Source organism: Delphinapterus leucas, chromosome 5 (assembly GCF_059928025.1).
Source record: "Delphinapterus leucas isolate spDelLeu-1000000601 "Yukka" chromosome 5, BTC_Dleu_Yukka2, whole genome shotgun sequence".
In the NCBI taxonomy this organism is placed as follows: Eukaryota; Metazoa; Chordata; class Mammalia; order Artiodactyla; family Monodontidae; genus Delphinapterus; species Delphinapterus leucas.
In genome coordinates this window covers 69,894,253-69,916,991 of record NC_143133.1, presented here as the reverse complement: position 1 = coordinate 69,916,991, position 22,739 = coordinate 69,894,253, and the positions used below count along the sequence as shown (strand labels likewise).

Genomic DNA, 22,739 nt, shown 5'->3' with positions numbered 1-22,739 from the left:
TTAATTTTGACTTGAAGCCAGAGGAGCTTCAACAGGCACTTTCTCCTGTGCTGAGCTCATTCTTGCTGCTTCTGCAAGCAAGAAACCCGCTTTGCTAAAGCCTTAGCTGATCCTGAAAAATGTTAACATGCTTTCTGCTTAATGTTTGCCATCGGGCTGATCTAAAAATGGCACCAAGGAGGTTACCTATTATCCACAGAACAAGAATACATTTCAGGACAGAAATAGATTATGGTCAATGGAGGCTTGATCTGCTGACAGAAAGTTATATTAGTATCCCTAAGCAATTCATAAAAAGAGGAGATTTTATGTGGTGAATCCTGTTTTTTTTTATTAAAAAAAACTCTCTCCTTTAGTAGCTTTCAATATTTAAGCTCTTTTTCTCTTATTTTTCCACAGTGTTTATTTGTTGAATTGCATTCATCTTTCAAAACTCCATAAATCACTCATTTTTGCACATTTGCAACGGGTTTGTACCATAGCCAAATTTATTTTATCAAACTCATTACTGCATATACTTTAAAGACATGTATGGAAGCATCAAATGCGGTAGAATTTGGGATGATTTAAAAATAATTTTTTAAATGGAACATGCAATTATTTTCTATGTGATCTTCAAGTTCCTAGCAAATAGGAAATTTTTGTTATTGTTTTCAATTAATGTATGATGGATAGGTTGACGCTCTCTTTGCCTGTAACTACGCAAGTTTCTGCCTGTTGACCTACCAGGACAATATTTGACCTACCAACAAACAATATTTTGTTCTGGACAAAATATCCTGGCTTGACCAATGGAGTGTATGGTTACCCTAATGATGGAGCTGAAGTCTTCTTCTAGCACTGAAAATTTGCTAAAGTATTTCAGTTAAATGTTTTCCAGATAACAATCTGAATGTATATGACTGTAATATGCATGCTAAAATGGAGTCAAAGGTTAAAATTACAATCCATAGGGAATTTCAGAACCTCATGAGGCAATCTGAGATAATTATTTGCTACAATTAACTTCCTGGTTACTATCTAGTCATTCTGTAACCATTAAGTGGAACTAGCCACTCACAGTATTAGAAATTAGAGCATCTAAGTTATGTAAAATCTTAGTGTCTAACTTCCAAGACTCATAAACTTGAAGAAAACAGAGAAGTAATAAGGATCTCAAATCTTCATTGTTTGTGCAAAGTAGGGGCGAATTATTCTATAATGTAAAACAGTTAGATACTGTTGTTTTATTCTCAGAGATTTTATTATTGGAGTGTCTTCCTCATTTTGGAAAAAAAAAAGATACAGAAAGATGTAAAATTTGGGGCAGAAATATGTAGGGTGAAGTCAGAAGTATCAAAGTTAGAAGAGAAATACTGAATAAGATATCTCTTCTGTGTTACTTGGTGGGCTCTGTTTTGTGTATTACCTAAGCACTTCAATTTTTAGGATTTTTTTTTCTGTGAAGCACTAATCGAGGAAATCCTAAAGTTTCAGCATATATGTTGGCCTGAATGAGAATACGTGCTGGACTTGTACTGGGAAGAGAGGGTACAAATCCAATTGTCACATTCTGGATAGAACACTGCTGTTATTTGGGATTCTGGGATTCTGCCGGATAGACCTGGTTTTGCACTGAGTAGTAGAACCTGACTCGTTATAGAGCTGTTCATCTCAGCAATAGCTACATTAAATATGAACATTGTATATGTTTATTCCAGGCCAATCTGCCAGCACAGTAGAGCTAGCACAATCATACACTTTCAGCAAGGCAAGCAATGAGACAGAATTTGTTGTTGTTTTCTCACTAGCTCGCCATAATGTGCTTCGCCAGTTTGAATGCTTTCTGCAGTCTGATTATCGTGTTTACTCCGTGGTGTTCTTTCTTCATGTCATTAATATCCTCTTTTCTGGCTGAGGTTCTCTTTATTTATGATAATAGTTTGATAGGTTTCCAAAGGATAAACAAGTGTGATTCTTTTAATGGTTCAAGTACAATTTGGAAGTTGAGTGGCGGTCTTATGGCTGTTTCAGATCAGCCAGCTGTGTTCATGGCCTAGGCCCCAGCTAGGTTCACTACTAGAACAATTTTAAAGGGTGCTGAGATGATAAAGACATTAGCGAGAAGCCTCCTGATATACTGATGGTAGATGATAGATTAAGATAACAAGAACATATGTCCAAGTGGACCGTGTTACCCCTTGTAACAATTCATTCGGTGCTACCATTTCCACATATGCACTCCCCATGCTGAGCAGATATACCTGTAATTCAGGTCGGAAAATCCCAGTTATCCAGGTACCAAAAAGAACCAAAAAGCTAAATTAGGTAAAAGCACTTTTTGGTATACTGTATAGTGCCAACCTATATGAATATGCCACAATATATTTAGTTTCAGTGCAAAGCTAGTTTTTATGATACCCGAATGCTTCGAAAGCTGACAATGCATGAGTAAAAAGGGACTCTCTGTTAAGGACAAAAATTTAATCAGAAACTCATTCCAAAGTTTAATTTCAGTGTTCAGTTTTGGGTTTTTTTTTCAGTAATTCAGCAAGCTGACATTAAAAGTTGCTCCAGTCCTCTTTTTAGACTGATCATTTTAACTGTTCCCTCCCTAATTACTCCACCAAGCAGAGAGAAAGAGCCTGTGAAGCCTGGCTCCCAGGCTTTTTAAGAAATTAATGAATATTGCAAAAATTGTGTTGTGCCAGAAATCATTTTTCAAGACGGCTTCAATGAGAAACCCCACCCCCACCCCACCCCTGCCACAGGCTATCCATCCCACATGCATTTCTTACAATGTATGGCAGACTCTTTGTTCCCTCACCCTTGAACCTGCGTGGACCTATGACCACAGTAGAAGTAGTGCTTTATGACTGTGAGGCTGGCGACTCAGGACTGCTTTCTTGGATCCAGTCACCATGCTGTAAGGAAGCCCAGGCCACATACAGAGACCACAGTAGGGTATTCCGGCTGACAGTCCCAGCATCAATGGCCAGGCATATGAGGGAGGTGACTCCAGTACCAGCTGCTTTGACTGAAACCACATGAGAGACACGGAATGAACGAGAACTGCCTAGCTGAGTCCAGCCAACCTCCAAACCCACGAAAGATGGTGTTAAAATGATCGCCGTTGTTTAAGGCCATGATCATTTGGGGTGATTTGTTATGCATCACTAGATGGCTGGAAAACACATCTTTTAAGTCAGACATACTCAAGTCAAATACTGACTCTTCCTGCTGCTAATGAGATGATGTCAGCCAAGATCTCAAATTTCTCTAATTCTCTTTGTTCATCTTACAGATGTTTAATCTGGTATACTGCAGGTGCTCAATCAACTATGAATTTCCCCAATCTCCTCCCTCCCTCCCTCCCTCCCTCCTTCCTTCCTTCCTTCCTTCCTTCCATCTTTTCCTTTTTTGCTTGCTTACTCCTTTCCTCCCCTTCCTTCCCATGTAAATTCAATGGAGTGCAGCTGCTTTTGTGGTAGGCCATTTTAAACCGGAATATGTTAGTACCAGGTGTGGATTTAATTGGACCTTTACTTAGAATGCAAGCAGACAGAATTCAGGAGGCATTTTTTTTTTTTTGGTGAAAACTGCTGAATCACTTGTTCCAAAATCGCCATAAAATATGCTCAGACCTTCCACAGACAGTGTGTGTGGTGTGATCAAGTGCCTTGGGGGAGTGGGGTAAATACATTTTTAAAAAAGGAAATGTTTCCATCAGTTCACAGTGAACATTATCTGAATTCAGTTCAGGCGAAGAATATCTTAAAAAGCTAGATAAAGGAAATGAAGGCATGAGCAACATGTTATTTGTAGGAATGACATACATTATCTCCTTGGCAACTGCAGGGTGGCATGCAATTTGGCAATCGATGTTGTGTCATCTTGGATGCCTGGAAGTCACTGTTTCCTATGGAAACAAAGGAAAGAACAACATGAGAAAAAGAGTTCTGATTTTAGTATGCTGAGAAAGTATTTTAAAACCGAGGGGCCAGTAGCCTTTCACAACAGAACCAAAACTCAAAATGGTATTAAATTTTCACTTATTAATTCCACAGTGCTTTAGAATATGGATGAGATCCAAATTTGCTTTGGCCCTGCTGAGCTTTTTATTCATGCTTTGTGGTCAAATGATGACTCCAGACATTTTGTGTGGAACTTTCAATGCCCTGGGGTGTAGTAGGTCTTTCAGAAACATTAGGACGTCAGCTTATGCACGTTCATTTGTTTACTCATTCAACAAATATTTGTCTAGTGTCTAATTTGTGCCAGGCATTGTGCTGGGTTATTGAGGCTACATAGACCCTTTGCCTTATGTCTTATCATCATCTTGTCACATCCATGGGATATTGTGGTAGTTCTTTATTTGAAGTGAATCAATAATTTAGAAAACATTCATTTAGCCCCGGCCTGGAGAGCCTATTATATTGGAGCCAAGGGATAGCAGAAATGAACCACATGGCTGCGCGATATTTGATGGGGCACAGAACAGTTCTCATCATGGCTTTTCTTTGGTCAGTGATTTTGGTGAATTTTCCTAGGTACAGTCAGCTTGTTTTCATCGCCAGCTTCCAAGTGAATGGCTCCAAAACATTTATGATAACGACTCATGCTCAATATAATTTCATTTGGTAGGTAATTTGATGAAAATGAATGTCTTAAATGAAGGAAATTCAGACTGCAATATAGCTGGCTAGAGTTTAAAAGTTTCCACCTTGATGAAATTCAAAGAAGTATCGACATTATCGGATGCTACAAAGGCAGCCCACATGGTTGCGGTGGGACCGCTTGATCACAGTGGGAGAATGAAACAGCTGGTGAGGTGAGATTAAAGCATGACCTCAGTGTTGCCAGTGTTACCAATGGGCTCCTGGGAATTCTTCCACAGTAGTGCTGGAGATAAGGACTTGAGATTCACTGTGGAATAGAAGCCTGGATTCAAGAGTCAGTTCTTTCCAAGGATGATCTTGCCTTTCATTAATCTGTTTAGTGTCTCCAGTGCATGGCCTTTCTTGCTTATCCTACATCCACTCCCAACCTCATCACAGCAGAAGCTGAGGCATTTATCCACGTTTCTGAGACCTGCAAAAGAATGACTGTGAAATAGACAGTTAATGTCCGCCAAAGAGCCTCACAAAAAAGCCTTCTAGACTGACTATTCTAAATAGTGATTTCAGGTGTTCTAGCTCTGAGGAGTCGAAGCCATATGGCTGATTTTTATAATTTCAGTATTAAAATTAACGATCAGATTTCATTTCCTGGATTTTTCCTCCCTAGGGTCTTATTTTACTATGTCCTCTCTAAGAGCAATATTTTAGCTTAGAATTTTCTTGGGTTTGTGGATATATTCATGGAAGATTTAAATAGCATTGCAGCTGTACAGAAAAGCTGTTCTAGTGTGTGCTTTGAAAATCAGCTTTTCAATAACTGATAGCTTTAGAACTGTGATTGAGAGGAAAAATCCAGTCCTTGTTAAACAAGCTATTTCAGCCACTGGCTCCGTGTTTCAAGCAGTTTGAAGGAAGAGTGGCTTACAACCTCATCACTTTGCTCCCAGAGAGGCAGGTTGGTGCCCATGGGCCTCATGCATTTCCTGTGTGGCAACAGGGCACGAAGAAGGTGGGGCTAGATCCGGGAGGTGCCTCTCTTTTACTCCATAACGATCACTCAGCCATACTTTTAAACAGGCAAATGCATGAAATGGGAGAGGAAAGACATTTAATTCTGGTTATCAGTTAATATTCCAGGATTGACTCATTAAACAGTCCATTAACTACTGTAGTGGCCCAGGAAGTATAATCTGGATAGAATAAATGACTGTCATCTGGTTTTCAAGTGGATTTAAATGGGCTGCTTTTAGCTATATAGCTTTGCCAACTACTTATCTCTAGGGACACATTGTGTGAGACTCATTTTTGCTGTTTTGAGTGTATAGGAGTGAATGATTTTGTTGTTGATTTATTTCAATACAGTTTACTCATCACTTATTTAAATATTATTTAGTCATTGGACTTACTTTGATTGTATGCTTCTTAGTTTGTGGTACTGTGCTGGTCAGTGGGGAGAGGAAACTGGTAAGGCAGTGTTGCAGCCCTAAAGAAACTCACAGTTGGGAGGGGCACTCACGCAGCATGCTGGATGCTAGGCTAGGAAGAAGCATAGGATACTGTGTGAAGATGTCACAGTCCAGATTAGCATCTCTGTGGTGGGAGATTCTGATGAGGGTGGAGGGGCTGTCAGGTTAAACTTCTCAGAGGAAGCGATGGCTAAGTACTATCTCAGAAAACGCAAAAGGGAGGCAAAGGTGATAGAGGAAAGGGAGTGAGTGAGAAGAGGATGTGACAAGACCCTGAAGCAAGACAATACAGCTCATCCTTGTAGAACTAAATGAAGACATCCTGGCTAGAACCCAGGTGTTTTAATTGGGTTTCCCCCAAAGCAGACTTTGTTGCAAGGATTTGTGTGCAAGCAATTTATATTTGAACTGATCCCAAGATCACTGTGAGGAAGGTGAGATGGCAAGGAAGACAATCCAAAAAAGTGTTACTAATGAGCAGATTTACCACTGTGTGCTCATCGCGCCAGAGGCTCTCTCAGAATACGTGTGGAACCCACCTCAGAATTGTCCCGTTGGGTGGCAGAGAAGTTGAGGTACTTATTTATCAACTCTTATCTCTTGTTGATTATGTTTATTCAGGAGATGTTAACTTTCTTCTACTTCTGGTCAAACCCTCTCTCCCATTCCAGTCAAGCTGCTGTAGACAGAACTCCTCTTAGGGGAGAAAAAGCTGGTAAGACACAGCCTGTCTGGAGTGATGTCTGGGTAAACCAAATGAATACAGACCAGACACTCATAGCATATGCTACACTAGGGTACCCAGAGTGGTTAAGAGGAGGGTTCGGGAGTAAAGGGGAGATGTAGCTGGACTGGAAGGCAGGATCCAAGTCATGCAGAATGTTACGTCATGTAGGTGTGTGTGTGTTTAGAAAAACAGTAGCATGCCAGCTGAAAGACTTTAAACAAGGAAGTGGCATTATTGATGTTACATTGTATAAATATTATTTTACACATAATAGAAGAGAGAGTAGAGAGAGGGAATGTTCATAAGGATATGAGGTCTGAGAACTTCAATAGCCTCTGAGTAGCTAAGTGAGATATGTTGAATGCCTTTCCATGGCTTTGAAGAAAAATAGGAAGATTGGAAAAATACTGACGAAGCTGGATGGAAAAGAATAAGGCAGAAGGAGGCAAGAATCATTGAAGTTTTGTGGCTTGCAAAGCTAACTGGAGCATGTGCTAGTCTCTAAGATCTAGCATGTTTGTTTGGATAAATGTACTGGGTTCACTGGATATGAATAAATTTGTACGTAGATTTGACTTTGGTCAAAAGGGTTCCTTAAGGTTAAGAATTTGGGGCTTTCCCTCCACCTTTTTTTAAAATTAATCTATTTATTTATTTATTTTTGGCCGCGTTGGGTCTTTGTTGCTGCACGAGGGCTTTCTCTAGCTGTGGCGAGCAGGGGCTACTCTGCCTTGCGGTGTGCAGGCTTCTCATTGCGGTGGCTTCTCTTGTTGCGGAGCACGGGCTCTAGGCGCATGGGGTTAAGTGGTGGTGGCTCACGGGCTTAGTTGCTCTGCAGCATGTGGGTTCGTCCCGGACCAGGGATCAAACCCGTGTCCCCTCCAATGGCAGGTGGATTCTTAACCACTGCGCCACCAGGGAAGCCTTCCCCTACTTTTGTATCCCCAGAGCCAAGAACAGTGCCTGACATACAAATAGGCACTCAATAAATATTTGTTGACTAATTGAATGAATGAATGAATTAAAAGTTTGTTATGCCCCTAGTACATGTCCTGCTGGAGAGATGGGTCTTCAGGTTGGAGAAAAATTTGGGAAGCAGACATTGATTTTATGATATTGATATAAAGATGGTAATCTAAGCCACTGGACAGGTTTATTTATTTACCTGAAGACTGAAAAAACTGAGATGTCTGAGAGTTGAACCCTGTGGAAAGGTGACAATTTAGGATTGGGTAGAGGAAGAGCATTCCATACTGGAGACTGAGAAGGGTAAGGGGAACATACCTAGATTATGGAATTTATAGGACCAATTTAAAGAAGGAAGAAGTGATAAGCAGTGTTAGATGCTACCAAGACAGTATATAAGATGCAGATTTTAAAAAGTGTCTACTGGATTAATCCACAAAGAGTTCCAAGGGAAAGATGGGAAGGGAAATAAAATAACAATGGGTTGAAAAGTAAACGACAGGTGAAGAAGTGGAAACATTAAGTGTAGACAATTTTCCCCTAAACTGGCAGTGATAGAAAGAGTGGTAGCTGGAAGGGGTCAAAGGTTCAGGAGTTGTGGGACTTGATATTTTCATTTCCTTCTTTGTAATATGAGAAAAGTTTTGGTATGTTATATGTGGAGAAAGTGCAAATATTTTTTAAATTGCTGATATGATTAAGTAGAACAATATCCACAGGATTGTTGATTTTATGCTCTCTTCAAATATCCATCAGCCTAGAAGGAAGCCTCTTAAATGGGAATCCTCAATTATCTCTTCCTACAGTTGGCAGATTTGGGCAAGTTGGGTTTTAGCTAGTCCTTAGCATTGCTGCAAGGAGTGGAGCTAATTATTTTCAACTAGGAATAGAAAGTAAGATGAATTTTGAAGAGAGCACAAAATGTAAGGTTCCCACACATTCCCAGCATTTTCTGAGGTGGATATAGTTACAGTATTAATTTAACACTTAGTTCTGTTGAAAAAATACAATGAATATCTGAGTATAGGAATAATGGAAACTATTATAATATTTTATTTCACAGTGACTATCTACATTTTTGTCTTAGACTATGGATAACAATATCAAAATAATATTGAACAAGTATTGATCACTTACTGTGCTTCAGGTAGGGTGTTAAGCACTTTATGAATACTAATTCATCAATAACTCAGTAGTTATCATTATTATCCTCGTTTTACCCAGGAGAAATACATAGCACAGAGAGGCTAAATAACTTCCCCAAGACCACACAGCTAGGATTTAGCAGAGGCCAAGGCTTGAATCTACCTGATTTTAGAACCTATGGTTCTGACATTGGTTTTTAACTATCAGTATACTGCCAATAAGGATGAAAATGAAGATAGATATTTGGTAGCTTTTGGTTTTAGGATTCATTTTATTGGTGTCTATAGAGGCACATTTCTCTTCCTGCCTACCAGATACTTGTTTCTTAGTTTCTGGCCTGCTTGGCTGAAGTGGTTACATTGGTGATATACATTAATGTGCTGATGAGCCATTTGCCATAAATTGCAACTCAGCTACTGGTTTAATTCCTGCTAAATTTGCAATCTGCCTTTACCGAAGTGCAAAATTTCCTTTCTTGTCATAAAGTGGTAGAACATGCAAAAGAGTCTAATACCTTATTTTCTAGCTCAAGTAAAATTATCTAGGCTCAGAGAGAGTTTTAAAATTTTCACTTTGGAGGAACAGCTGTTTCAGCATGAGAGCCTTATTAAATGTCGAATGGTTTTGCTAATGCCTCGTTGGAAACTACAGCTGACAGCATGACACCTACTCCTCAGGACAAGTCAAATTATTTCCTGGAGAAAATCAAAATGGCTTCAGCTGTTTAGGGGGTTGTCTGTTTGACAACTGGTGTGGTAGAATATCAATTTCTTCTGCTGACTTAATATGTTGTTTTACTATGGATGGAGATTTGTAATGAATTGTGTTAACAGGATAATTCAACATATGCTTTATGACCAATTGACTGTGCTTCCACTTGTAAAGACTAGGGAACGGGATTGATTTTTAAAATATAAGAGCATGCACATAGGTGCTTAATGAGTACTTTTCTGCTACATACACATGTGTACACACATTAACTTTATACATAATTGGGCGCATGCGTTGCTGAACTTCATTAACTTTAATTATTTGTAGATACTTAAATGTTTGAAGAATCATTTTCAAGTCAGAAACTAGAGCTAGTGCTTATGTTGATATCTTCCCTGGGTTACAATTAAAGTTGAAATTGCAGTTTCCTATGCATGGTGGGGGAGTGTTTTAGTTTTTCCATATATTTGAGCAGTAATTTTGTAAACATCTTTTGAAAATTCTATATTCAAAATTAAGGGGAAGTCTGCGGAAGGAAGTTGGGGCGCAGCTTCCCTCTTGTAGAAAAACTTCATAAAAATGTGTTTATCGTATAGAAGATGCTTTTTTTTTTTTTTTTTTTTTTTTTTGCGGTACGCGGGCATCTCACTGTTGTGGCCTCTCCCGTTGCGGAGCACAGGCTCCGGACGCGCAGGCTCAGTGGCCATGGCTCACGGGCCCAGCCGCTCCGCGGCATGTGGGATCTTCTCAGACCGGGGCACGAACCCGTGTCCCCTGCATCGGCAGGCGGACTCTCAACCACTGCGCTACCAGGGAAGCCCAAGATGCATATTTTGAGTGGTGATGCTGGTTCATTTTTCAAACAACCTGAAGAGAAGTTTTCTCCAATTAAAAAAGAAACTTTGCACAGCTAGATTCCATTTGTGGTTAAGATAAAATTTTCTGTAAAATAAATCATCTAAATGTGGACCTATTTATAAATATTTATTTAGGCCTGAATGTAGAAGTTATATGGGATACAAAGTCATATCCATAAGCACATTATGACAGCTAAGCACCAAAGAAATTGAACGAATATCAAGAAAAACAGGTGCAAGAACAATTCATAAAAACTCTACAATTTTTACAGATACTGGAAAGCAAGGATTAATCAGAGGAAGATTTTTCATGGGATAACGTGGATCAAACAGTAGTACAGTATTTACCTTATAATAGAAACTAAATAAATGTAACTAAAATCCAAATCTGAAAAACCAAGCTGTTCATAAATGTCACTTAATCTGGTTTGGGTTGTGTGGACATTCTTCAGGTAAATTCTTTTTTGCTTTCTTTGAATCCCATTAGTGTAGCTTTTTAACATAGCAAATTAACATATTTGCTGTCGTAAGGAGCTTCCTGAGTAGCTAAAATTGTTAGTTTGGGATGCAAATCATGACTCGAACCCATTTTAACTGTCTGACCTTAGGAGAAGTACCCAACTTTCTTAGGCTTCAGTGTCCTCATTGGAAAAATGAGAATATTAATACTATTTCCTGGGTGGTTGTAGATGGTGTGTGAGGTTATTTGTGAAAACCATGTAGTGTAGTGCTTGGTCCATAGTAAGTGCTCAATGCATTGTAGAGATATTGATAAAGATTCAAGATTTCTGTCTGGCAAGTGCTAATATCAGACGTTAATTATTTAGAGTAGCCCCTGCATGGGAAGCATTGCCTTAACAGTCTATTTCAAAAAAATGTAAAAGAAAAGGAAGATTTTAGAACATCCTCAAGGTATCTCAAATTTTAATTGACAAGGAAAGTAATTGGTCTTCTTTATCCTTGTACCACTGAGGGAAATCTTTGAAAATTGTTCCCCTACCACCAGGCACTTTGTTCCCTTTCCCCACAGTCCCTCTTCCCCCTTACTTATCCCTGAATTTCAGCTTATGTGTCACTTTCACAAAGAGGCTCTCCCAGCAATCAGGCTATGCCACGTACTCCCTAATTTAAAAAAAGTTTCCTTGATAGCATTTATCGCTTGTTATAACTTTTTAATAATTCCTGGAAGAAATTGCAAGGCCTATACTTTTTCACCTCTGTATTCCCAGTTTCAACAAAGTAATTTGAAAAATTGGACACTCAATACATATTGTTGAATGAATGAATTGGGTAAATCATTACCTTTCATAAGTCCTTCATTGCTTTTGAGCTTAAACGTGGATCTTCTATTACTCACTTCCAGCAAGAGATGAAGCATGGGACTTGAGCCTTTTTTCCTAAAAATAAATCTATTAAAGCTATCACGAATGTTTAGATTCAGTAGGTAAACGTTATCTAATATTTCAAAGAAATTCAGCCCCCTTTAGGTAAGATTCGTAGTTCATCAGAGACTTCCTTACACAGCACAGCTATGATTTTACAAAATGACTTGGATGATAATTCTTGAGCATTGAAATTTTCCCCCCAGGCAGAGGTATAATGAAGATTTGGCCTTGATAAATTATTCCTTTTTAGACATTGCCCCTTGTTGTCTTTGCTGATGCAGATAAAATTATGACTCAGACTACTTGCTACGCCAGCCTCCTGTAGGGTTGGCAGGGATCTGAATTTTTCTGGAGGGCTATTTATTATAGCACAGTTTCATTATGATCAAGTCATATCAAGTCTATATTAAGAAAAAAAACATTGTCCAAATGTTTTCTAAGTTCAACTATAATTTTGTGAATATTTTAAGGCTGAAACAAATCATTTCCATAGGATGATTGCTTTAAAAAATGAATTTATTTGGACGCCCAAGTTAGGAATTCAGAAACGTAGTAAGATTTCTTTTGCAATATTTTATCAGATATCTACTTATATTACCCCTACTTTTAAGGATTTAAAAAATATTCTTAATATAAAATGTGAACAGAAGTTATAAATTGTTATTAATGACATTTTTCCAATATTTAAACAAACGCATGCTCTGAAATCCACAACACATGTACACACACTGTGACATAAAAGTCATAATCTGCAAGGGAGGCAAAAATATTTAGGGAAAAAATATTGGGTAGTTAAAGAAGGATCTGGAGCTAAGTCCAAATTAGAAGGTTAAATGAAAATCCCAGTTAACTGAAGTCCTCTGATTTGGGTGAAGAAAAGCTGAAAGGAACTCAAGAGGTATCCTGGGAGAACTTATATGCAGGCAACTTGGACAGTTTAGAAAGATGATGTAGATGCCCCCTGGTGGATATATGGAAGTGTTTTCATTCACCAAGGACAAGTAAAAATATTACAAAGAAATCAATGCTTAATTCCTGTCAAAAGCATCTCAATTTCTCTACGTGTCTAGTATCTTAACTATGCCTAGGATTTGGGGTTATCAGAAAAGGATACTGGAGAAGAGAGAACAGACTAGAAACAAAGAAAATATCTGAGAAGAGAAAGCTGCAAGTTTGTTTAGGTTTTATTTTTTTCCTATGAGAGGGTTAACATTCACTATTTAAAAATCTTAAGATAATTGTGTCTTAAGTTTAAATTTATTAAAGTTAGATGATTGTCTTAGTCTCCTCAGGCTGCCGTAGTCAAATTACATAGATTGGGTGGCTTAAATAACAGAAATGTATTTTCTCATAGTTCTAAGGGCTAGAAAATCCAAGATCAGGGTTCTGGCAGGTTTGGTTTCTGGTGAGAGCTCTCTTTCTGGCTTGCAGACTGCTGCCTTCTTGCTGTGTCCTCATATGACACAGAGAAAAAACTCTCTGGCGTCTCTTCCTCTGTTATAAGGACACTAGTTCTATCTAATCAGGGCTCCGTTCTTATGACCTCATTTAATCACGCTTCCTTAAAGATCTTATCTCCAGTGTAGTACCCTCCCTCAAAAGGGGACACAATTCAGTCCATAGCAATAATGAAAACCTCTTAATGTTTTTTTAACCTTCTTTGACATTTGTTGCCTTGTACTATCCCCAGTCTGGTGTCCTTCATTGTCCCATTTCCTACTTCCAATTTAAATGTGGAAGAAAGTCCTTTTGGCTACTGTAATTGAACTAAGAGATAAAGTAAAAAGAGTGCCAGACCGATAATGCCAGACCAATATATCCGCAGATACAATTCTTTTTAACATTCCATTCCATTTAGAAAGTGGGCCAGCCAAACTGAGTTGCTGAAGTTCTAATTGTGAACCAGTGTTCTGTGTATGTCTTTTCATAGCATCTTGAGGTGTGAATATCATCCTGTAGGTTGGATTACAACAGTTCCTCCAGTCTTTGCTGTTTCCCTGATGCCAGTTTCTAGACTTCACTGATAGGTGGAAAGTTCCGGAAAGAGATCAGTGATGTGATACGTTAATACAATGAGATGCCTTTTTTAGACAACCCACATCTCTTCTGGACATTGAAATACCTGTGGCTGTAGGTTATTTCCTCCGTCTAGCTTTGACATATGGTTGTGGCAGCTGGGTAGTTAAAAGCATGTGAGCTGGGTGCCGGGTGCAGAAGAACCGCTCAGTAAAAATTAACCATTGTTGTTGCTGTTGCTTTTTTCCTAGATGAGCTTTTTATGTTTGTCTCACGCCATCAGTTATAGGATTTACTCTAGTGTTAATCCTTACCTTTACAATGTCTAAAATGTATTTTAATTTTGTTAATTGAATTTTATACTTCCTTGTGTTTATTCTTATTTTAGCCAGCAACGTTCTTTTCATGGCTGACTTCACCACAGACTGTCCTTTGCTCCAGTGGTCCTCTACCTTTCTGATTATTCAAAACGGTGGCCTTATTTTATAGAAAGATAGAAAAAATATTCTAAAATCTTGTCTATAATGATTTGTTCATGAGTGACATACTTTTTATTTTGGAGGAAGGATCTTGTTATCTGCCGTCTGGATTATTTCTATATAATGTTCTTTTGATGCCTTACAAGCGTTATCTTATTTATTCCTTATGAGGAGCTACCGTTACTACTCCTGTTTTAACAAGGACTTTGAGGTTTCAAGAGGTCAACCAACGTGTCAGATATCCCACAGCTAGTAAATGGCAAATTCAGTATTCGAGTCCAAGTCTGTCTGATTTGATGGTCCACAATCCTAACTATTTAGCCAATGTTTCCCAACTTCTGATTCCTGATGACTGACAATAGCATAACTAATAATTAAGACTTCCTCCAAAAAGGCCCTGAGACTGATTCCAGGTTATTCTTATAAACACTTGGTGTGACTGTAATGCTACTTGAGAGAGAGAAGATTCATCCAGCTCAGTGTTTGCATTTGGAGAAAGTGAGTGGAGCGTGCTTTGCCCTCTACCCTCTCCAGTGTTATGTTGGTAGCGTTTGGTGAACATAGCTCCCGGAGCATTTCCAGGTAGCATTCTGGTCAAGTCCAAGTCTGCTTGATCAAGCTGAGAACTTCTGCTCTGACTGGTGAAGTCTCCGACAAAAAAATTTCCTCTCCTAGAGCCATGTATTTATACAAAGCCTTGGCAAATAAAAAGAAGCCCTAGGAATCACTATGAAGCAAAACTAACTACAGAATCGTGTATCTTCAAGAAACCCTACTATTTTAAACTTTCAACTTTTAAATATGTAAAGACAAAATGAATGCATTCTGTAAGACATTGTTCTCTGGTAATTCCAAATTGAAGACATAAATTTCTTATCCCAGTGCCAGATATTGAAAGTAATATTTCTATAGCTTATGGAAATCCAAATGTTGAATTAAAAGCTAACATTGGGAGGAAATGAAATACAGTAAATAGAGAACTCGGCGTTTTCATTTCTACACTTTGTTGTTCAGTGTGTAACAATTGATGAAATATTTAGCATGTTTATTTGTAGGGGATGTTTTTCATTTCTATGTGGTAGCATCTTTTAAAAACACTACTGATGGTCCTCTGTAAATCATTACCTTGGGGTTTAGTTCCAGCTGCTCTACCATAGTTGTTTATTTCCTTATTAAATAAGATGTGTGGCTAACCCCTGAAGCCCTGTCAGAACAGCCTTGAATAAATGTCTTTGCATTATTGGATTTTTTTTGGTATGTAAATCATTGATATTCTAAAAGATAAACCTGTTCATTATTAGCCTTGTTTGTTTTTAATTTAGAAGGGTGAAATTACATTTTATTAAACTTCATTAGCTTCTCAAGCAAGCAATATGAATGTAGCTTGCGTTCTGCAAACCTCGTCATAGTCACTTTATCTCACTGCTGCTAGAGTAATTAGTTGAGTTGAGTTTTCTCTTTGCAGTTGATAAGACTTCTTTAGAAATCATGTCAGATCACAGTCACGATTGACGAATTACTTGGATTTGCTCCTGTTTGCCTGTTGCTGCTTTAATTTGTTGTTAATGTTTGAATCTATCACCTCGCATCTCTATCCCACCAGTTTCCCTTGCATCTGACTATTGTGACTAATGACAAAATGATTTCAAACTAAATCATCTTTTAAAATTCAAATTAAGCTTAGGTGCTTTTCTTGTTTGGAACCACTGTGTGTCTGCTGAATACTGATGGAGCCACTGTACACTCTGTGTGAAACATAACATCGCTCTGACTGTCGCATTTGTTGTTCCAAAACTTGAAGGCTGTGTGAATATTATTCCCAGTGAGTCCTGTGCCAGGTAGCTCAGCAGATTTTTCAATCCTTTCATAGTTTGTCATCATGGAAAATGACAACTACTTTTTACATAGTAGACCTTGAGACATCAGTGTAAAATAACTTGAGTATCATTGGGCTGCCTGGCAGAGAACAAAGATTTAAGCCTCAAATCAGTCTAATTCTCTTTTCCATATATAGGTTATGATATTTAGAGTGTTGAGACTTCTTAGGCATTCTTAGTCAGCCTTGGGATTGAGTCAGGATAACTTATATAATTTAGGTACTACCTGCAATATTCTAGAAATATGCCCATAAACAAAGAAATAGTAATCTGAAGTTCAGATAGAAAGTTTCTGACACTTTCTCTTTAATTTGAAAAAAGAATCTTGACTCTGTATTATATCCATTTCAGTGAAATCTATTAAAAAATGAAGTAGGTGCCTGCTGTGTGCATTAGCCTGCAATGATTAATAAGATAGTTTTACACTCTAGAAGTTCACTAATACTTTAAAACTGGGAATAAAAAGATTTGACCTTTGTTTTCAGATGTTAATCCTAGTGGCACACTTCATACTGCTCCCTCCATTTTCATAAAGTCTGGTGCTTCATGGATTCTTTTTTCTGGCCACCTTAGACTGATCCTCTCTCTTTGACTTGGGATCACTGTTTTCTCCAGACATATTCTTCAAGTCTATGCGTACATTTCTTTGATACTTGTAACTTGCGTAGCAGTGGATGTTGTCAGAATATAATTTTCAAACCATCAAAAACGTGAGTCATGCAAATATGGAATGAACCTGTATCAAAGTTTTATCTAACTCATTAATTAAGGAGTAATTATTTAACAGTAAAACGGTTCAAAATCTTTTTTGAGAAATGCCTATAAGTAGCCCTTAAATTTTTTTCAAAAAAGGATACTAGAATGCAATTACCAGATTAGATACAGAAGTAGTTAATATCCTTCAGGGCATCAAAACCATAACCTTTGGGGCTCTTTTCTACTGAACAGGAATCTATAAGTTAATATGCAACTTCACAGTGTTTGGGGTCAAATCCAATATTAAACAGCAAACTCAAACTCAAGTATCTTCCCCTAGAGACTTAATAATCCTTGGGTGGACTTTTTAAACAATACTCCATACTGACATTGCAGGGACACGCTGTACTCCTTTCTGATTTCCAAGTCTTGCATAATTTTTTAACATTATACTTGACTATTACAAATACTTGACTGACTCAACTATATAGGGTGTAGTTTATCAAGTTCCTTAATGCCTCGTCCACACTTGTGCATCCAAAGGCTGTGCAACATGGCAGAGCACTCAGTAGGTCACTCACTCTGTGACTTTCATCTGCCATAACACTTCTGCTGTTATTCTCCTCTACCGTAAAATGAGAAACTGGAATAAGTTGATCGCTAGAATCTCTCCTAGCTTTACAGTATGGTTATTCTTTAAAAATGGAATTATAAAGGGCAGAATATCTTGGTCCTTTAAAATAACATGGAATAGACAATAGGGTCCCCTAATGGTCTTTGATGAATTCTGGGCAGACTAGCTCTCTAATTATCCTAGAATGTCTGAGAAACTTCCCCTGACAAGAGGTGTGGCAATAGCTCCTGTTAGGCCCTTGATTTAATTGGTCTATATACGTTGTCTAGTGCCACACTAATGCTGCATAACAAAACAACTACAAAAAAAAATTTGTTTTCAAGTCTGAGTCAACTGGGAAGTTCTGTTGATCTTAATTAGGCTTGGCTCAGCAGTTCATCATTTCTGAGCTGGGACAAGCACAGGTGTCTAGTGGTCAGCTATCTATTGGGCGATGTAGGATAGCCTCAACTAGGATAACCGGTTCTGCTCCAAAGGATCTCTCCAGCAGGCTAGCCCAAGCTTGTTCTTGTGGTGTTGGTGGCAGTGTTTTGAGAAAGAGTGGAAGCAAGCAAGGACTCATAAAGCTAAGACTCAGAAATAACTCACCCCCACTTCCACCACATCCAGTTGGCCAAAGAAAGTCATAGGAAGTCTGTGGGGAAATAGAGTCCATTTCTTGATGGGAGGAGAAGGGGAAATTCATTTTACAAGGGGCATTAATACGGAGAGGGAGGACAAATTGGTTCCATATTTGTATTCAATCAGCCGTATTAGAACATCATTCACAGTTGGAATTTCAGGATGTTCCAGAAGGATTCTGATCTGGAGGGAAGGAAGGCAGGGTCCTATAAGTGTTCTTGTGCTTCCTTCTGGGGTGCAGTTAAGTCACTTAGAGTTAGTTTCATCTGTTAAGGTCTTACTTTTAAAATTCAGTAGGCAGGATTAGAGCAGTCTTAGGGGGTAATTATTCCATATTACTGAGGCAAGGCCCTTCTGAGGACTTTACCAAATGCTACATGAATGTTGAGATTTTCTATTATGTCTGGTGGGAAAATGCACTATTCCTGGCTTGGTATGTGCTAGGTACCGTTTCTTCTAATCCTTTCAGGTGGTTCTTTTTGCCTTGGGTAGTTACACTCAAAAATGGATCTGTGCTTAGCAAAATTCTCAGTGGGGACTCTTCAGATTTTTTGGACTTTTCTTTTCGGCATCACCTTCTCTGGTACCTTTTCCTGTGAACTCTAGCCACCTTGATTTCCTCACCTTCTCAGCTTCATCTCCTCAATTTAGGTAGTCTGTCAGATTGTTCCTGGATTCTCCTTTCCCGCTCTACAGCATGCAAACTCAAGTTTTTTTCTTCTCTCTCAATGATTGTGTCCTATGTTGTCTAATGTCCAATGTCTTCAAAAACAGTTGTTTTACAAATGTTTTTAGTTTTTTTGTTATTTCGTGCAGGAGAGTAAATTCAGTCCCTGTTACTCCATTTTGGCCAGAAGTAGAAATCTCCACTTCTTAGAATTTAGTCTGAGGGAAAATATGAGTTTCTAAAGATTATGGGCAACCCAACTTTTGGTGGAAGAGGGCAATATGCAAATATCAGACTATATTTGAAAATATATATTTCTCTCCTGCTTATCCAGTTGGTCCTTTATTGCTCCCTTCCCTTCTCTTCTTGGTATATTTAGCATTTTGCCACAGTTTGACCCATCATTCTGTTTTACTTTTTGTATATTTTTGATTGTGTTGTGTGTGGGTGTGCATTTTATCTTCCTAGTGATATTGTAAACTCTTTAAATGTTGTGGATATACCTTATCCTTCTTTATATTTTTCACCATGTGTATAACATTTTAGAATTAATTCTAATTAATTGATTATCCCTTTCTGTAAAGAGGGACTCAAAATCTGAGGATTAATTAGGTGGTGTTTACAATGTGCTTTGTAGAGGAAAAGTACAGGGTAAATAATGGTACCTTTAACTTTTAGGTGGATGTCAATTTTGGTTTCACTTGTCTCCACCTAAATTGGCTGCCGTATTTTAGACTACAGTTTCTCATGAGTTCAGCTGCAAACTGTTTAGATGAATACTTCAGGCTGACATGAAGAATACGTTCTAAACCTTTCAGAACCTGCTTTGGCTCTGCATGTTGTGAGGCTTTTTCTTCTTTCTCTACTCAAGGAACTTGAAGCCATAGTTCACGAGTATATAAGATATGGATTGAACACTTTCAACCTGCTTGATAAGTGTAGTATTGAAAAGAGCTTCTACTTGTAGAATAAACACTTCTCTGTAAGGGAGTTTACAGTTAATTGTATATAATATTATCCATAAAATTCCTTGCAGACTAGCTCCTTTTAATCACCCACTTGTGAGCTGTTCTTCCTCTCTCTCTCCTCTACTTCTCCATCTCCTCACCCATTTATTTCATAAAATGGTGGGGGAAGAGGGTAGAAAAAGCAATTACAATATACCCTTAATATAACTCAGAATAAACACAATTAAGGCGGAAAAATGGTTGCAAAAAATCATAGTGTCGGGCTTCCCTGGTGGCGCAGTGGTTGAGAGTCCGCCTGCTGATGCAGGGGACATGGGTTCGTGCCCCGGTCCGGGAAGATCCCACATGCCGCGGAGCGGCTGGGCCCGTGAGCCATGGCCGTTGAGCCTGCGCGTCCGGAACCTGTGCTCTGCAACGGAAGAGGCCACAACAGTGAGAGGCCCGCGCATGGCAAAAAAAAAAAAAAAAAAAGTCATAGTGTCTTCTAAAGACAGACATGATTATTTTGGGAATCATTTGAGCAATTACTTTCCTTTATTAGTATGGACAGTCTATATGGTTGGCTATATGGTTATTTATCATGCCTGTCAAAATATAAGAATTAATTTTAATACTGACCGTCTGTATTCAAATGCAGTCTTGTTCTACAGATAAAATAATTTTATGGAAAATAGTGAATTCCATTTTGATTTAAATACTCTTTATTGGTAAATAGTTTGAACTCAGATATTTATGCAATGATATGGTGATGCTGTTTATATGTATGATACAACATTTTATTTAAAAATGATTTTCCTTTTTTTCGGCTGTGCCACGTGGCATGTGGGGTCTTAGTTCCTGACCAGGGATTGAACCCACGCCCCCTGCATTGGAAGCATGGGGTCTTAACCACTGGACCGCCAGGGAAGTCCCAAAAATGATTTTCCTTTGTATTTGCATTACTAATTGTGGTGAAAAACTAAAATGCATGAGGATTTCTAGACTTTATATAATAATGTCTATGTAAGATTATGAAAATAATTCCCAGGGATTTGGAAATTAAAGCTTTTGGAGCTTCTGTCGTTTTTAAAGGAATGTTATACACATGTGGATGGTTATTATTGTTTTTATTCTGTGCCCAAAGTAGATATAGTTCTTCCTGTTTATAAAGCAAACATGTACAAAACTCACTGAAATGTATACAGCATATCAGAGAATATTATTTACAATAAAACTCAACAAAGAAGTTGTACAGCTATCATCATGAATTCTTAAAGTCAAATCAAGTATAACTCTAGCTTATAGTCCTAAAAGCCTAACCTTTCCATAGATTTAAATTCTAATAATTTATAAGAATGGATAATATTTTGAAATAGCAGATGTTTGATTCAGAGTTTCACATATATGTATATATATATATGTCCTTTTTTAGTTAGGTATTTTTAAGCTTTTACATCAAGTTGAGTGACTATAGCATATTAATAAAGGTTTATTTTATGAAAACAGCTAATTTGTAACTCTTTGACCCATTTAAATTTTGTATAACTCTACATAAAATTACATAGCCAATATAATTTTTAATATACCTTTTCAGAACTCAAATGCCAATCTGAACATGAGAAAAAGAGCCAATGCCTTGGTTCACTCTGAATCTGATGTTGGCAACAGAACTGAGGTGGGAAACCATTCGAGCAAGTCTTCCACGGTTGTTCAAGGATCTTCTGAAGCCACACCACAGTCTTACTTAGCTTCCAGTCCAAACCCATTCAGCCATGCAAATGCAGCTGAAACTATATCCGCCGCAAGAGCAATTCCACCTGCTTCTCCTTCTCCACCTAGTAGAACTGGGTACGTGCCCCGAAAAGTTCCAGTTGGATCTGCTTCTACCCAGCATGTGTTTGGATCAAGACTGGAGCGAATTAAGACCACAGTTAATAGCATAGGGGCTTCTGGGAAGTTGTCAGCCACTACTGCTCCCTCGGCTCCACCACCTTCTGGATCTGGCACAAGTAAAATAGACAAATATGCCCGCATTCTCTTTCCAGTAACATTTGGGGCTTTTAATATGGTCTATTGGGTTGTTTACTTATCTAAGGACACTATGGAGAAATCAGAAAGTCTAATGTAATTTTGTTGCTATAATAATTTCCTAAAAGATGATGAACTTCATGCAGAATGTCTTTTTAAATGTTTTTAAAGATAAACAGTTGCTCTTCACTAAAATAAAAATTCCATGTAAGTTTTCCATTTAAAAAATTCAAGCCAGTCATTGGGAGAGTTAATTAATTCCTCAGTGAAGGGAAAGTGAGCCATCTTTCATTTCAGAAAGATGATTTAAATAGAATCAATTCAACATTCAAATTAGACAGGATACAGACCATCCTGGAAAGTTGGGACAAGAAAAATAGGGCTATTAGAGATCCATGGTGCATATTTATGCATTGAAATTTGAAAACAGACTATGACATTTTCTAATACACACTATGAATATCAACCAGCCACCCTAAATTTCCCAGTGGCACTGCCCTTAATCAGAATTATCGGATATGATATGCGGTGACCTTTGGAGATCCTCTTAGTATCTTCAAGAAAAGGACTTTCCCTGTTAAATGAAACATTTTTAAAAGGAAAATGGAACACAACAAATACCTATAGAGTGAAACCTCTGCTGCAACAAAGACAGAGACCAGGGAAAATGTGTTCCCTGCATGTTGGCCAAACAGGACTTAACAGTTGACTTGAAAATTTGTGCTTTGAGCCAAAGTTTAACTTATTGTATGAATTCCTTTTGATAATAGTTCATTCAGTTATGTATTCTTTCAACATATAGTTATTCAGAGCCTACCACGTTCCAGGCACTATGCTAGACACTGTCTCTCTAGATAAGCTTATTCACCTTTACCTGCAATGTTACTCAAATAGTAGAACAGTCAATGCATGCTAATG

General features: G+C 38.1%; 1 protein-coding gene across 1 annotated transcript in view; it reads left to right on the top strand.

Moving 5' to 3' along the window:
- The window catches only part of GABRA4 (gamma-aminobutyric acid type A receptor subunit alpha4), a 64,908-nt gene extending 42,488 nt beyond the window's left edge, over positions 1 to 22,420 (top strand). Inside the window, 1 exon segment of the mRNA XM_089911881.1 lies at positions 21,388 to 22,420. Within this exon segment, the coding sequence (XP_089768007.1) occupies positions 21,388 to 21,921 (534 nt within the window). The 3' untranslated portion in view covers positions 21,922 to 22,420.
- Positions 22,421 to 22,739: the final 319 nt, after the last annotated feature.